The 19270-nt window shown below is 34.0% G+C and overlaps 1 protein-coding gene across 1 annotated transcript in view; it reads right to left on the bottom strand.

Moving 5' to 3' along the window:
• The window catches only part of LOC144441941 (glutamate receptor ionotropic, NMDA 1-like), a 166961-nt gene that overhangs the window by 14345 nt on the left and 133346 nt on the right, over positions 1-19270 (bottom strand). Inside the window, exons 10-12 of the mRNA XM_078131207.1 lie at positions 18527-18758; positions 17721-17869; positions 13752-13909 (exon numbers count right to left, since the gene is read on the bottom strand). Of these exons, the coding sequence (XP_077987333.1) occupies positions 13752-13909; positions 17721-17869; positions 18527-18758 (539 nt within the window). The remainder of the gene's footprint in view (positions 1-13751; positions 13910-17720; positions 17870-18526; positions 18759-19270) is intronic.

The raw sequence follows: 19270 nt of genomic DNA, 5'->3' as shown, positions 1-19270 counted from the left end.
CATACCACGTACGATATTGCCGTAGTTTCTGGTGTACAAACGCAGACGTACAGTCACATAATTTATGGCATATATGTGTAATATGGTGTACCCAGTCTGCTTCTGCATGATACCGTGCAAAACACCTTGTGGTTATCGTGCACAGGTCAGTGTGGAAATGATGTCCTGTTAAATGTTCACAGTTTATGGTGAGCTCTGGTTATCAGGTCTTGTAAGTTAACTTGTTGTAGCAAATGTTTTGAAGGCATTAATGTTCTTGGCAGCATGGATAGTGGGCGGTAGCAAATTCCATTCGCGGATGGTTCTTGGATACAGGGAATATTGGTAGCAGTTTTTATTGAGTGGTGGTTCGTTCAGAATGTGTGGACCGGTACTTTGTCTTCTAGATCTGTGTGAACTTCCTTGTAAATAGTCGTTAGTCTGAGTTTGGTTCTTCGATTTTCAAGTGGTTCCCATTGTAAATTATGCAGCAAGTCTTTGACACTGGCTCTAGGATTGTAATTGTGTGTGATGAATCGTGCTGAGCAACATTGTGTTCCTTCTAAATCTAGTTCTGACTGGACCAGGTTTTTGTATGCGTTTTCTCTGCTTCTGCTTGATACAGTCATTCACATGCACAGTTATTGCTGGTGTACCCCATGCTTTCTGTGTGCCAAATTTTAGACTCAGCTAAGACTTCATGATTGTATATTTTGACATCTAATGCTAATTTAAAACATTCCTTTCTCAAAGAGTCCATTGTTGACAGTCAAACTTGTAAGAGTACGAGTACATGCAGTGAATGGTGCGACATGTGTTTGAACCATACTAGTACTACATCCATGGTTTGACAGGTTAAAATAAGAACGAAATGAAATTTTACTGGAAATGTGCAGGGACATAGTTTGATAACAGCAATGAAACCATTTCTTCATTTTTTTAATGGCCTTCTCGCATGTTGCCCTTTGAAAGAAATTTAAGTCTCATCGTGTGAATTTGTTACCTTTTGATGGGAATGACACACAAGGGTGACCTGCATGAGACTTTATTTATTGTTTATATTTTATATTCACTTTTCTCCATTTACATATCTACTCCTTTGTTTCAGGGATTACAGCAATAACTGAATTTTTATCATAATGTGATATATTTTAATGGTGAACATATAATTATGTAATATTGTTGGGCCTACATAGGCTATATATGCATTTTAGTAGCCCTGGATGTATGTGCTATGAGGTTCGACACATCTTGAAGACGTGTTGAACTTTGTAGCATATACATCCAGAGCTAGCATTTTAATAACTACCATTTTATTTTGACTGTTTATACTATTACCACTTTGACAAAGAAGTTATCAAATTTCTTTTAGGTGGAGTAAGAGGTCTTTCTATCTCTAAGTGTATTTCCTGTTTGCTTTAGTGAATCCAGATACAAAACAAAAATGTCAAGCAACACGATTGCAACTAGATATCAGAATTTGTAAATACCATTGACACGGCTCAAAATCAAAGTTTGTATTGTTACAATATTTTACATCACTACTTGTGTATTTGATCCATTTCATTTTCAGTAAATTTTTTATTGAAATAAGCAAAGCAAGAAATGTGATAAATTTCTTCTGCAACAGCAATTAACCACCCAAAATATATGAATAAACAAATTGTATTAATTTTAGTTTATACAGAATATTTTTCGTAAGCCTGGAGAGTTCATTCCTCTGCAGATTTGCTGACAAACGCACATTTACACAAGAAATGTATCAAATATTCACACAGCTCATTTGGGATGTACATGTACATGTACGTCATTTCAGAACATTATGTAATGACATCACAGGAATTAGTCAGATTGTTTACTATGTGGTCAAATACATGTAGAACTGTGGTTATCTTGCAGTCAATGATATGAAGACTAATTAAGTGCTATGCATAATTTTCCCATTTAGAATCCTTTATTCACATTAGCAAACACATGTTGAAAGCCTCAGTTTAGTTCAAGCCTGGTACAGAGAACACTGTAAATTTGTCTATATATATGGATAATTGCTAAACAACACATTCAGCAAGCTCAACTCAGCATTACTAACACATAGTGTATTTTATGTTGCATCTGAAGGCTTATCAGTCTTTTAGTCTACCTTTGTTGGTCTACACTATTCCCTGATAACTGACACTGTCTTCAATTCAATTCAATTCAATTCAAACTTTATTGTCTGCATATAAAAACAAAGAAAGTTGTCTTCAGCAGACTCGTTAGCAAATGTTACAAAAATACACATAATTTACAGCAATGAAAACAGAAATAGTATATTTACATAATGACATAAACGTTCACTTGAGGCTGTCACATTGTGTTCAAAATGGTCACTGCTGATGGTAAGAATGAATTTTTAAACATTCAAGTTCTTTTTTGCAAATGGAACCCTGTAATGACGTCCAGAGGGAAGTTTCTGGTGTCCGGTCATTAACTATTTTTGATGCCCTTCTTTTTACTGACAACTGATGCAAGTGACAAAGAGAAGATTGCTTGCTACCGATGACTTTTTCAGCGATGTTGACAATGCGAGAAAGCTTACTTCTGTTCTTTACTGTCAAATTGCCATACCAAAGTGCAATATTAAAGGACAGCACACGCTCAATGAGAGATCTATACACCAATTGAAGGGTAACAGGACAACTGCCCTCCGGACAATTGCCCCTGGACAACTGCCCCCGGTGGACAACTCTCCCCCCCCCCCTCCCCCGGACAACTGCCCCCGAGGGACAACTGCCCCTAAACGGAAAAAAGGCTAGTATTACAGATGAATGGGTTTGTCATTCATTATATATAGTCTCTGCAACCTGGGTGATGATTTGTTGTGCTGTCTCCTCTGTTTCAGTCACCTTCCTCTTAACTTGCTGCTTGACTCTAAGAACTTCTATGCGTTGAACATCTGCAGCATGGATGTGTTCATTTACCATACCAATTATTTCATCGTCACAAACTTTTACTTTGGCCTTACAGTTGAAATGTCGACGCCTCTCGCATTCGTATGAAACGACCCAGTTTGCTAAATCTTTCTGTTTCATATAGACATTATATATATATATATATATATATATATATATATATATATATATATATATATATATATATATATATATATATATATATATATATATATATATATATATATATATATATATATATATATATATATATATATATATATATATATATATATATATAATGTCTATATGAAACAGAAAGATTTAGCAAACTGGGTCGTTTCATACGATTCATATGTATATATACAGGTTTTGAAAATTTGAACCAAATTATATGCTATAGACCCTACAGAACTGTTTCGTGAGGTGTGTATTCCTCACTCATCAGGGGTAGAATGGAATATAGTATCTGCGTTTCCTTACCGTTAAAATCTATTATTCTAAAGTTCCTAACAGGGAATATCTACCTAGTAACATAGCGTATTTGCATAGTTAATTGTTCTGCAATAATGATTTATGTCTATGCCTACACGACGACACAAGTTCATTCCGTTTATTTAGAGTGCAACGATGAGGTTGACAAATTATAATATACTTTTCAGTTATGCAGAGATTACATCTCTGACTGGCGCGTGCGATAATTTTCCATGTGATGTCGTAATCAATTTCTTTATCCTTAAGAAACCATACATACTTACTTAGTTCTGTTGAGTTTCTTGACAAATTGTTGCGGAATGAAGCTGTGTGGTTCCTGTACCGTGTCTTGAACTCGTTTTCAGTAAGTCTGACATACGTTTCGCGGATATTGGTGTCTTTACGCTGAACTGTTGCCTGGTATACCACGCTCTTTTGTAAACATTTCCCGTCCAGGGGACATGTGTCCTTCACGCGACAGTTACATAACTTAGTATTCTTTTACTTTGGCTTGAACTCGTTTCGTAGGAGAAGAATGTTCCAGAAAATTATGTGAATTACGGCGGTAAGTTAAATCATCATGCCGACTTTTATGAATGACGTAACAATTATCACAGACAGTTACATAACTTAGTATTCTTTTACTTTGGCTTGAACTATTACGCTCTGCCACTGCGGTATAGAGCACTGTCTTAGCAGATTGATACTCACCGAGTTAATAATAGTTAAACATTCACAGGTGTTACTGAACACTCTCCCTCCCCCACCCCCACCCAAATCCCAGTCATTTTACAAGTGATGAGAGTTTGGTAAAGAATGCCAACTATGCTATATTGAAATTCGCGAACAAGTTACAATTAGCACATTTAAAAAACACTTAATGACTTACCTGTTTTCTAAAACATTTTGACTGTACAGCGCCTTTGAACTCTTGTCATAGTGGAATTGGCGCTATACAAATTGCATCGATTGATTGATATATTCTTTTAGTAAATCCATTTTAAGTAACCACTTTGCACTTGTCCACAAGATGACAATTGATTTTCCACAATTTTATAAGGACATTCTTGTATTTTTGACAGAGATAAGCAATTACAGTGCTCCGATTGATTTGCTAGAGGCTACCTCAGAAATACTCTGGAACAATAAATATATTTTAGTAGATGGTAAATCCGTCTGCTACAAGAATTGGTTAAATGAAGGGATACACTAAGTAAAAGACTTGTTAGATGAACAGGGTAAATTTCTGACGTATGAAAATTTCATAAACAAATATGGAGTGTCTACTGATTTTGTTACTTACGTAGGTCTTATTCATGCTATACCTAAAAGTTGGAAAGATCTTATTCTTGATGGTAGCTATGTATCAGAAACGAATGTTAAAGAACGAATTGCCGTCAGTGTCGGAAAAAGTAAAACAAAGAACTTCTATAAGCTTTTACTGGACAAAAAATTCAGTAGCCCTATTTCGGAGGAGACATTTAGCAGTATGGACTATGTTAAAGAAAACGACAATATTATAGACTGGAAACAAGTCTGGGCTCTACCCTACAAAACTACAAATGAAGAAAAACTTCGTGTTTTCCAATTTAAGGTCCTCCATCATATTTTGGCCACTAATGTTTATCTCTTCCAAATTAGGATACAAAATAATCACGACTGTAATAGTTGTGGTCAACAAGAAACCCTTGAACATCTTTTCTGGCACTGCGAGATTGCAAAGCTCTTTTGGAAAGAGCTAGAATCTCTTATAAAAAGGAAATTAACAAATTATTATGTTAAGTTATCTTGTAAGTCAGTGATGTTTGGCCTTCCGAGTAGTATGACTGCGCTGAACCATTTAATTCTCCTCGGCAAATATCAATTGTGCGCTAGCCGCTATACAAGAGTCAGACTAACTATACATTATTTTATTCAGAAAGTTAAGGAAGTGGTGATAATTGAACAAAAAGTCATGAGTGACAAAAACTTTAAATCAAAATGGAATAGATTTATGCCTCTAGTTTTATGAACATGTGAACTCGCACATCTGTTGTGTTTGTCTTTATGTCCGCTTTGTCTATTGTCATAGTCCTTTTTTTCCCTTTGTCTGTGATTGTTTTCATTGTGATGTATATTTAAATTACAAATAATAAAAAAGTATTAAAGGACAAAAAAAGTAACCACTTGAAACTATGTCGTGTTGGTTCCTTCCTGATATTGTATTTGATGTCGTTCAATGTAGTTACACTTGTATATGATTGTTGTCCAACTGATGTCTTCACTGGAGGAATACATAAATTGCCCTGAGCCTTCTGTCGTGTATTGTATTCATAATTCAACAGCGTGCAATAATCGGTTATAGAGTGTGGTAAATTATTGTGTATTAAATCGTAAACAAAAACACCTACTAAATACTTGTGTAACTTAAACACGTCGAGAATTGTTAACTGGTTGAAAAGAGGAGAAGAATGTTCCAGAAAATTATGTGAATTACGGCGGTAAGTTAAATCATCATGCCGACTTTTATGAATGACGTAACAATTATCACAGATGACAATAGAGTAAAATATGTGAATGTAGTGAGTATTATGTATGCAAATTGTGGCGGTAAGTTGCCGATGGTGACTTTTTAATGAATGACAAACCCGTTCATCTGTAATACTAGCTTTTTTTCGTTCGGGGCAGTAGTTTGGGAGGGCAGTTGGCCTTCGGGCAATTGTCTGGGGGCAGTTGTCCTTTGGGGGCAATTGTCCGGGGGCAGTTGCCTGGGGGGGGGGGGGGGGGCAGTTGTCCTAGAATCCAATTGAAGGACACTTTGAAGGATCTGAGTTTCCTCAGGAGATACATTCTCTGTTGGGCTTTTTTTGTGATATGATCTGTGTTCATATTGAAGTATACTTTTTCATCCATAAAAGACCCTAAATATTTAAAGCCTGTTACTATGTCAACAGGATTGTCATTGATTAAAACAGGTGAAAATTCATCACATTTACAGCCAACAACCAGTTCTTTTGTTTTACTGACATTCATTTCTAAGAAACTTTCTTTACACCAGTTTGTTAAAATTCCAATCTTACAAAAATAACCAGCTAAGGAATCTTCATCTTTAAGTAAGCCAACAAGAGACATGTCAGCAAATTTAAAAAGACAAGTAATTGCAGTATTACACCTCATGTGATCAGTGTAGCTCGAGAAAAGGGTTGGAGATAGCACACAACCCCGTGGGGCACCAATGTTTAAAACAATCTCATCTGAAATGTGACTACTTACATTAACGAGTTGTGGTGATCACTTAAAAAGTAACGTAACCAAAGAATAATGTTAGTTTAGTATCAAAATGAGCATAAAATGTATTCAGATCGTTGGCCATGGTAGATGGATCTGAACAGAAAGGGACAAGCTGTTTAGCTTGTTTCTTCCCCATCATGATTTTAAGTCCGTCCCAAGCACATTTAGCATGACCAGATTTAAACCTTTCCTAAACCTTACATTTATAATTACGATTGGCAATACCAGCTTGACTTCTGAACTCTTTCTCTTTCTCCCTATAGTCTTTCTTATTACTTTAAGAAATGCGTCTTTCTTTTCATTCGATACTCTTTCAGCTCTTTAGCTACCCAAGGCTTATTAGTAGGAAATACACGGACTGATTTGGTCTTAACAACATTTTCGCACAATTTCACATAACAGGAAACGGTATCAACCAATTCCTGTGGATCTGAACACATCTCTATGAAAATGCTCCAATCAGTTATTTCACAACAGTTCTTAAGTTCATCTATATTATCAGGAGACCATATCTGTAATGATTTAATGCATGGTTTGACAGTTTTCAATGTTTGTCTATATTTGGGAAGTAGGTGCACTACATTGTGGTCAGAATGTCCAAGAGCAGGTCTTGCAATTGAATGATAAGCATTAGGAATATTTCCATAGCATAAATGGATGGTACTATCAAGATGGGTAGGCACTGTGACGTACTGTTGTAAAGTAGGAAGACTGGATGACAGATCACATTGATTAAAATTACCGATAATAAGAACAGGATGATCAGGAGATCCTTTGATGACTTCCTTGTAGGGGTCTGTAATTTTCTCTGCAGCTGTTTTAATATCAGGGCCTGGTACATACACCATGATAATAGTTACCTTGTTGAATTCACATGGCAGGTAAAAGGGTCGAAATGACACAGTTAACAGCTCATAATCATGGGTGTATACTTTCTCTTTCACAGTGAACTCAGAGACGACCACCTGTTCATCACAAAAGCACACAGTCCTCCACCACATTGTTTCATTGCTTTCTCACAATCTGTTGGCTCTAATTAAGGTCAAAGGCTGTTAGTTCATCCATCTTATTTTGAAGAGATTGAACATTAGACAAAGTTATAGTGGGAAGCAGATGTTTGCAACCACTTCTTTTCAGTCTCATTTTTAGGCCTCCTCTTGACCCACGCTTCTTCTTGAACTTCTTTTGACATTCGATATTTTTGTTTTTGTCTTGGGGGGGATTCATTACATTAATGATGCTCAGCACTCATTCATTCCAATACTTTTGGGCCTTTTCTCCTTGTTCATCAATTACCCCAATGCAGTTTACAGTCTGTTGAATACTATACATTCAGCTCATTTTAAATACAAATTCATTTACCTTACCTATGTCTGCCGGAATCTCCCTAGGTGGCTAGGCTAAAGGCACCAGCTGGGTTTCCCCCAGGTGTTCTTCTTGGCTTATTATAAATTCTCCCCAGTTACAATTCCTCACCTTAGCTATATCTGCCAGGTATCTCCCCAGGTAGCTACAGTAACAGACACCTACCGGTTCATCCCAGGTGTTCTTTTCGGATCACTTCAAATTTTCCCTGTACAAATTCAGCACCTACCTATGTCTGCCAGGTATCTCCCCAGGTAGCTATGGTAACAGACACCTGCCAGGCTCCCCCCCAGGTAAAATATACTCCTTACACCTGCTGGTGATCTTCCCAGCTGCAAATGGTGCTGAGTAGCCCCCAAGATAGCCAAAGTTTGTGTTTTTGTATTTAGTATTATTTTAGTAATTAGATGTTTCCACGACTCACATTGAAGCTCACTTTCAAAGACATAACAGCCCATACTTGATTCTATGTTCTTACAAGAAAGTAACAGCTACCAAATATGCAAGGTATAAATGTAAATAAAATTATATAAACAGAAAACAAAGACAATTTGTATATGCATGGGAAAGTATATAAAATTATACTTGTACAGTAGTGGCCTATTTCAATTTGTACATTCCCCCTTGTACCTTATTTCTCATTTAGATATAGTGTAGTAATTTAGTCATGTAAAAGTAAGTTGACCTTCACCAGAAATTAAAGTAAAGGGAATTTTTTTTATAAAATGAGACAACATTACTATATTTGTGGCTATATAACTCTTTGTAGTAACATTTTAGCAATATGTCAAACAAATGAAAAATGGTACTTCATTCAGATTGTCAGTAAATTTATTACAAGTAATTAATTGATACTCGTGTCATGCATCATAGACATCATGTATATATATCTCACTGTTGTGACACTTTGAAAAGTTGAAAAAAAAAATCAAAATCAAAAAAGACTATTTGTTTTCAATATTTTCTACAAGCTACATGAAAACTCCTTTCATACTTTGCTACACCATTCTCATGACAATAGTAACAATTTCTTTGAACTTTCTTTTCTGTTTATAAATATTACAAGACATTATCAAAGACAAAACACATTGGACTTGTTATTGTCATTTTAAGGATATTTGATATTTGGTGTAAGATAATTAAATCATTTGATGAATAGTGAGTTTCAAGTTTCTTCCTTGTCAAAAGTTTGAGTAAAAGGATGTTTCGTCAATTATGTAATAAATCAGATGATACTAAAAAAACCCAGATCAATTACTTTCTTGTAAATTGTAGTTGTATGCAAATGAACTTTATAAATTCTAGCCTATAGCCTAGGCATTTTTTGAGTCTCTATTGCTATGGACTTCACTGTCCCATAGTTCATATTGGTTCACTTGGCCTGTTTCACTTTTGTTATTGTGGTGTGCCTGCAAAGGATGACTGCAGATAAAGCAATATCCATTCTTGGAAAGCTACAACTTGTTTAGTGCCACCCCTCAGTGTTAACACTGACCAGACACATTACAGTAGAGTTACATTGTCATGCAAAGTGTATGATTAATCGATGGCAACCGTTATTTCAGAAAATATGGTTGTTAAGTTTTGTGGTTACGATCACCACGACTGAAATGAATAATTCTGAAATTCAAGGTTTTTTTGGGGGGCTTTCCCCAGTTTGCCTACGCCTCTAGGCTCTACACTGCACGTACATCAACAAATTACACACCATGCAGGCCAGGACACCAGTAACCTCTCATATCATAAAATACTATAAATTGCGTTGTTTCTACTTTTTGCATTTACTTGTAATTTGATGGAATAAACTTGTGATTGTTATGTAAAACCAGTGAAGATACAAATCAAACCATCTTTTCATCAATATCAATATTGTTATTCGTGAATATTATTATCGTAATGATGCAATGGTGAATCATAATGTACTTCAGATCTCATGGTTTATCTCGGTCACCTAGTGGAATTTTTTGTAAAACAAAAAGCATTGCTATGAAATGTGGAAATCAAATGAAAATACCAGTGAAAGAAATAAATACGTACCCATCTTTACAGGAACAGGGACGGCTATGATATAAAATAAACTCAATATGCATCTGCCATGTGGTTTCCCAGACTTCAGCCGACTTCAATAAAATTTGGTGAATTGAAAACTACCCGAACTAAAATAAATTATTTCCACTGATGTATCTACCATAGGAAAGCCTATGATACATCTCCTTTGCCTTGGTGGCAGTGGAACGATAAAGAACTCTCAAATTATGAATTGTATTTTTCAGCAATCGCCATGTTGGACGCCATGTTTTGCATATGACAAACTGTGCAAAACGTAGTAGCAACGGTAACTAAAGTGGGTGTGGCTACAGTGGCAGTGCTCAAGGCAATTAGTCAATTGGCCCAGTAGTTCTGGAGAAGGTTTTTGAAGCATTTTTACCCAAAACTCTGTTTTAGACATAATTTGCATAACAATGACTCAATCAATTTGTCTTGAACAAACTTATATTTGCTCATCAAATGACACCTACATACCAAATTTAAGTTGATGGATGGATGACAAAGAATCAACCTAAAAATAGCGCAAATATTGCGTTGCCGCACAACTTTATGTTCAGGGCAATGATAGATATATAATTTTTTGAAGATTTAAAGTTGTAACCAAAACAAAATTTTCATACCTAATTTCCATCATCATAATCCAGCCATCCTATGTTGGAAGTGTACAAGACAAGTATAGCAACATCCTAATCAAACTTTAAAGGGATGTGTCTACAAGGTTTTGTACTTCTTTATTTTTTAAAATCAATTTGGAACCAAGTCCTACCAATGTAACATGTTTAACTTTCTTGGTTGTCTTATTGTAATATTTTAAACACAAGCTACATTCAGTTTATATGGGTAGGTGATGAAACAGCTGTCTTACAACATATTACATAATCAAGTCATAAACCAAACTGGCCATGCTACAGGCTTTACCACCAGAGGAAATAGTAAAGTAAACATTATAGTTAATTAACAATGTACTGTTCTCACTGTGTCAGCTATTAATGAGGACAAATCTACACATTCTCAACAAAGTTAAGCTCAATCTACTGGGTAATTTCAGAGTTGAAGATTTTTGAGGAAAAGCAATAATATAGAATAACACTTCTAGAAACATCTCACCAAGTTTCAAACTCATTCACTTAGTACTTTTTGAGATATAAGTTTTTGACCAAAAATGAACATTTTTACACCTAATTTGCATATCACTCATGGAATCATGGTATGCTTAATATTTCTTTGTCCATACATCCCTAGATACATTCCCGTTAAATTTCAGCCCAATCTGCTCAGTAGTTTTGGAATTATAGATTTTTAACCAAAAAGACACATTTTTAGCCCTAATTTGCATATCACTGATGGAATCATCCCGTCATGGACAAATCTTACTTTACATCCCCTTAAGAATGTTCCCACCAAATTTCGCACCAATCTGCCCAGTAGTTTCTGAGTTTAAGTTTTTTGACCAAAAATCACATTTTTTGACCCAAATCACACACCTGTGATGCGATCATTTTGATTTGAACAATTTCCCAACTAGACACCCAAGGTAATGGACCCACCAAATATCGTGGCAATCGGTTCAGCGGTTTTCGACTTTAAGTTGTTTACACACATACACACACACACACACACACACAGACAGACAGACAGACAGACAGACAGACGTCGGGCGATCCCTATAGCACTACTGAACCTCAGTTCAGTTGTGCTAAAAATGGAACACAGTGAATAAAGAATACAGAACAGAATGCAATTGTCAAAGATTTTAATATTCAAGATTCAAAGAATGATAAATTTATTCGAGTACTCAACAAAAATTTAATTTACATCAGTTAAAACTTGAAAGCCCATGTATGCTTATGTTTATAATGTAGTACATCCAATGTTACAGATCACGTTAACACATTATTTGACACCATATTTGACACTGGGGAGGCAATTTTTGGGATGTATGCGTCACTGGGGGCCCATCATAGAGACAGGACAATTCTGTTAGAAAACATACTAGTTATCGTTGCCTTGTAAAATAAGACAGTTATGCACAGAACTGTATTGTAAGCTAAAGACAACACACACATACACACACACACAGACAGACAGACAGACATATACCGCAATAGCACTACTGAACAGTTCAGTTGTGCTAAAAACTAACTGACATGCATATGTCCCACATGATATGTCACCTTTGTGTCAGGTTTGAAAGAAATCAGATACTGTATGTCAATTACGTGTGGCTAATGTCTTTTAGATAATGCAGAACCAGATTAACATATGCATGCATTACTTTTGGTGATAATATCACTTTTTACTCAATGACAGTCATATTTGTAGTGTACAATCATGATTTACCAATTAACTCAAAAAATGTTAATACATGGAGGCTACATTCAAGTGTCTACCCCTATATTGCCAGGTTTAAAGTTTCTCTTCAGACACTGACCTCTGACCTAGACCTGGATATTCAGGTTCAGTTACTGAAATGCAGTAATTCCCTGCATTATCACATACATCTTGTAGTGTTTATTTGTTACCACCAATATCTTTTAAATCATGTCTTCATTCAGTGGGGGTGGGGGTGGGGGTGGGTGGGTCTATGTTTTTTATGAAGGCTTGTTAACTCAAACATGTCTACCATTTGGGCAAATTTGCATATGTCACCAAACAAAGTGATGTGCAAACTTTCTCTATGATATGTCACCTTTGTGCCAAATTTGAATGAAATTGGATATTGCATGTCATTGAAATGGATGATTTATTTTAGATGTATTTTTGATGTTGGGTGGATACTAGTAGAGCTGCTTGTCACCTGTTTGCCCATTCCATTTACAGGCTATCTTTTGTTGTTGTTTTTGTATTTTTACTGTTTACTTGTTGCTAGTGTTTTGGGTATATGTATATTAGTCTTTCTGTCTTGTTGTAGTCTATTGTTATTTTGTTTTTATTATTGTGTAATTTTGACTTGCCTGGGATGAAGTGTAAATAAATAAATAAATAAATAAATAAATAAAATAAAATAAACAAAAAAACTGTGCTGTAGCACAACTGTGTAGTTGGATGTTGCTATGGTCGTGGTCTTGTTGCTAGGCATATTTGCATACGTTTTTGAAATCTTTATTAATTTGCCTCCCCTTCCAGTTTTCATCTTTGCAATATAAACCATCATTTAGCTGCTGCTAGGGAGTGGTGCTGTTGATATGCATATTTGCATACATTTTTTTGAATATTTATTAACTTACCTACCCACCTCTGTTGTTATCTTTGTAATATGCATCATCATTTCACTGTTGCTAAGGGCATGGTCATGGTATCTAAGGCCAATTGTGTCAAACTGTTTTCAACAATAAAGACCTAATTTGCATATTGCTGATGATCATCACATTATGAATGCTTCATATACACATCCCCAGATGCATTCCATTAAATTCCTGGGCAATCTACTTAATAGTTTTTGAATTAGATTTAAACACACAGACACACAGACACACAGACACACAGACACACACACACACACAGCCAAACAGACAGACAGACAGACAGACTGACAGACAGACACTTTGCCATGCCTACAGTACTACTGAACCTTATCAATTCATTTGTGCTAAAAATGACCAAAAATAGAGGGATGCACAGATGGACAACCAGTGGCAGTGCCCTTTGGGAGGTTAAAAACCAATTTTTGGATAAATTACTTACTTGGCTCTGAGTGCATCAATGGCTTCATCCACTGTACCATAATTATAACCCTCCATAAATCTATACATTGTAGACAATTCTACTTGGCGTTTAAAGTACTGTTCCACAGAACTGCCAGTCACAGTGGCATATTTGAAGAACTCAGATGGATTTCGTAACTGAAAAATTAAAACAGAATACGAAATGAGTTATTGTTACGCTCAACTACAAACAAGTCGCTATATATAAATTTGATTTCTACTGACATTACATTACCAGTACTCATTAATGTCATTATAAATCAGTCACATACTTTATTACATTACCAGTACTCATCAATGTCATTATAAATCAGTCACATACTTTAATTATTACATTACCAGTACTCATCAATATCATTATAAATCAGTCACATACTTTATTACATTATCAGTACTCATCAATGTCATTATAAATCAGTCACATACTTTATTACATTACCAGTACTCATCAATGTCATTATAAATCAGTCACATACTTTATTACATTATCAGTACTCATCAATATCATTACAAATCAGTCACATACTTTATTACATTACCAGTACTCATCAATGTCATTATAAATCAGTCACATACTTTATTACATTATCAGTACTCATCAATGTCATTACAAATCAGTCACATACTTTATTACATTACCAGTACTCATCAATATCATTATAAATCAGTCACATACTTTATTACATTACCAGTACTAATCAATGTCATTATAAATCAGTCACATACTTTATTACATTACCAGTACTCATCAATGTCATAAATCAGTCACATACTTTAATTATTACATTATCAGTACTCATCAATGTCATTATAAATCAGTCACATACTTTATTACATTATCAGTACTCATCAATGTCATTATAAATCAGTCACATACTTTATTACATTACCAGTACTCATCAATGTCATTATAAATCAGTCACATACTTTATTACATTATCAGTACTCATCAATGTCATTATAAATCAGTCACATACTTTAATTATTACATTATCAGTACTCATCAATATCATTACAAATCAGTCACATACTTTATTACATTACCAGTACTCATCAATGTCATTATAAATCAGTCACATACTTTAATTATTACATTATCAGTACTCATCAATGTCATTATAAATCAGTCACATACTTTATTACATTATCAGTACTCATCAATGTCATTATAAATCAGTCACATACTTTAATTATTACATTACCAGTACTCATCAATGTCATTATAAATCAGTCACATACTTTATTACATTATCAGTACTCATCAATGTCATTATAAATCAGTCACATACTTTATTACATTATCAGTACTCATCAATGTCATTATAAATCAGTCACATACTTTAATTATTACATTATCAGTACTCATCAACGTCATTATAAATCAGTCACATACTTTATTACATTATCAGTACTCATCAATGTCATTATAAATCAGTCACATACTTTAATTATTACATTACCAGTACTCATCAATGTCATTATAAATCAGTCACATACTTTATTACATTACCAGTACTCATCAATATCATTATAAATCAGTCACATACTTTATTACATTACCAGTACTCATCAATGTCATTATAAATCAGTCACATACTTTATTACATTACCAGTACTCATCAATGTCATTATAAATCAGTCACATACTTTATTACATTATCAGTACTCATCAATGTCATTATAAATCAGTCACATACTTTAATTATTACATTACCAGTACTCATCAATGTCATTATAAATCAGCCACATACTTTAATTATTACATTACCAGTACTCATCAATATCATTATAAATCAGTCACATACTTTATTACATTATCAGTACTCATCAATATCATTATAAATCAGTCACATACTTTATTACATTATCAGTACTCATCAATGTCATTATAAATCAGTCACATACTTTAATTATTACATTATCAGTACTCATCAATATCATTATAAATCAGTCACATACTTTATTACATTATCAGTACTCATCAATATCATTATAAATCAGTCACATACTTTATTACATTATCAGTACTCATCAATGTCATTATAAATCAGTCACATACTTTATTACATTATCAGTACTCATCAATGTCATTATAAATCAGTCACATACTTTATTACATTATCAGTACTCATCAATGTCATTACAAATCAGTCACATACTTTATTACATTACCAGAACTCATCAATGTCATTATAAATCAGTCACATACTTTATTACATTACCAGTACTCATCAATGTCATTATAAATCAGTCACATACTTTATTACATTACCAGTACTCATCAATGTCATTATAAATCAGTCACATACTTTAATTATTACATTATCAGTACTCATCAATGTCATTATAAATCAGTCACATACTTTATTACATTATCAGTACTCATCAATGTCATTATAAATCAGTCACATACTTTATTACATTACCAGTACTCATCAATATCATTATAAATCAGTCACATACTTTATTACATTACCAGTACTCATCAATGTCATTATAAATCAGTCACATACTTTATTACATTACCAGTACTCAGCAATGTCATTATAAATCAGTCACATACTTTATTACATTACCAATACTCAGCAATGTCATTATAAATCAGTCACATACTTTAATTATTACATTACCAGTACTCATCAATGTCATTATAAATCAGCCACATACTTTAATTATTACATTACCAGTACTCATCAATATCATTATAAATCAGTCACATACTTTATTACATTATCAGTACTCATCAATATCATTATAAATCAGTCACATACTTTATTACATTATCAGTACTCATCAATGTCATTATAAATCAGTCACATACTTTAATTATTACATTATCAGTACTCATCAATATCATTATAAATCAGTCACATACTTTATTACATTATCAGTACTCATCAATATCATTATAAATCAGTCACATACTTTATTACATTATCAGTACTCATCAATGTCATTATAAATCAGTCACATACTTTATTACATTATCAGTACTCATCAATGTCATTATAAATCAGTCACATACTTTATTACATTATCAGTACTCATCAATGTCATTACAAATCAGTCACATACTTTATTACATTACCAGAACTCATCAATGTCATTATAAATCAGTCACATACTTTATTACATTACCAGTACTCATCAATGTCATTATAAATCAGTCACATACTTTAATTATTACATTATCAGTACTCATCAATGTCATTATAAATCAGTCACATACTTTATTACATTATCAGTACTCATCAATATCATTATAAATCAGTCACATAAATGTATTCCTGATGTCACATACTGCACAAATATAAATTTGTTTTTTAAGAATGAAATTGGATTTCATTAGTAACTTCATGACTTCTGCATATTAATAAATACATCAGCCGTGTTACTTCTGTACTTACTCTAGTTACTTCAAAGGGTAGTCCCTGTTGAATACAGTGCTTCTAAAAGGATGGGTAATGTCATTATTAATGTCAGATTGTGTGTGTATGTATGTATGTATGTATGTATGTATGTATGTATGTATGTATGTATGTATGTATGTATGTATGTATGTATGTATGTATGTATGTATGTATGTATGTGTGTGTGTGTGTGTGAGTGTGTGTGTGTGTGTGTGTGTCTGTGTGTGTGTGTGTGTGTGTCTGTGTGTGACTGTGGAATGATATCTCAAAATATTTCAGTAATGCCGTCAATAATGTATTAGTTTTTATATACATGTAGTGCTTTCCTACACTGTTCACAACACTTTCATAATTATTCCCCTTAGCACAGACCTATAGAAACACAGTGATTCTTTATACTTTTAACTCTGTGGGGAGAAGGATTTACAGGCATTATTATTCCAATTTATAATTTGTATGTTCATAAAATCATTTATATATTCAAGATAGTCTTCACATAATCTTGAGATCATTTTAACATGTAACATGGCGATACTCACCCTGGGGTCATTAATTCCAGTAATACTAGATTCTGGTCTGTCCAACACAAGGAATGCAGCTAAGTTTGCAGTGTAAGATGCCACCATAATCATAGCAAACCCTGCCCACACCATACCAAGTACTCTAGCACTTAAACTCCGTGGTGTACCTGTATATTCACAAACACTAAATTGGGTTTAAAGTTTTCGAAATTGATTTAGATTTTTAAAACTTTACCTAGAAGATTATATACATAAATACCACAATAAGAGGCAAAGCAATGGATCAAATATTGAAAACATTTTAAAATCTGAAAAAATATGTTACTGTAACAGTTCAGGTTGAAATCTACTTCTGACGTGTGTGTGTGTGTGTGTGTCCATCATTAGCAACTCTGTGTACATTGATATAACACCACACACAAGCGAAGTAGTATGCATTTAAAATCACATCATGATTTTTACCAACTTTTAACAAGACACTAAGTTATGTCATCAAGTCACTGTCATTGCAAGGCCTTCTGTCAGTCAACTGTTAAACATGACACTAACTTAAAGTCACTGAGTCACTAAGTCATTGAGTCACCAAGTCATTAAGTCACCAAGTCATTAAGTCACTAAGTTATTGAGTCACTAAGTCACTAAGTTATTGAGTCACTAAGTCATTGAGTCATGAAGTCACTAAGTCATTAGGTCACTAGTGATTGAGTCACTATGTCAGCAGGTCACTAAGTCTGTCATTAAGTCACTGAGTTATTAAGTCATTTATTTATTATTAAGTCACTATGTGTCATTAAGTCATTGAGGCACTAAGTCACTCAACATACCTTCTCCCATTCCACTGTTTAACAATACACCCCATGAAAACCACATTGCAGATGATAACGTTAAGGCATCTTGATCATCTGAGCTTTGTGATGACTTGAAACGACCAAATGGACTAAACCGATCCAATACATAGAGAATCAGGGCTACTATGTGTACAGCTAAACCTATCAACAACCATAGAGCTGTCTCAAAGGGTTGGAAAAATGATGCAAAACTACTACCATGGTCTTTCTGTAAGATAACAAGATTTTAGAAGTTATGTCATCTATATCCAATATATGTCATAGTAATGACTATACTTACAACAAATCACAATGGAGCTAAACTGGACATCTTTGCCAATACCACAGATATGGCTGACATTATCAATTGTGATTGATTGTGATTTGCTATCAGTATATCTATTGTTCATTCATTTATCAATTGCTCAATCTGATAGGGTGGTCAAAGCCATACTGATATGGTGTGACATTTGATACAACGCGCTGTACACGAGTACGTTGCCATTACACTTTCCCTAAAGTTTGAAAATATGTATCTCAGCTTATATTGCATAATTTCTTGTTGGAAAAAAAGCATTATAAAGAAGAGTAATTGTTGTATAGTTGTGAGAAATTTCATTGAATATAAGGGTTTTAAAGTTTCTATCACAACAATAAACTTGCCACTTCATGCTGAACGCACCACCCTCAAAAATGTCTGTTCGATCTGTACTGTACATGCCGTGGCACCCACTTTTTCCA

Source organism: Glandiceps talaboti, chromosome 11 (genome assembly GCF_964340395.1).
Source record: "Glandiceps talaboti chromosome 11, keGlaTala1.1, whole genome shotgun sequence".
NCBI classification, from domain to species: Eukaryota; Metazoa; Hemichordata; class Enteropneusta; family Spengelidae; genus Glandiceps; species Glandiceps talaboti.
Note: the sequence above shows the minus strand (reverse complement) of the source record. Positions and strands in the feature narration are given on the sequence as shown.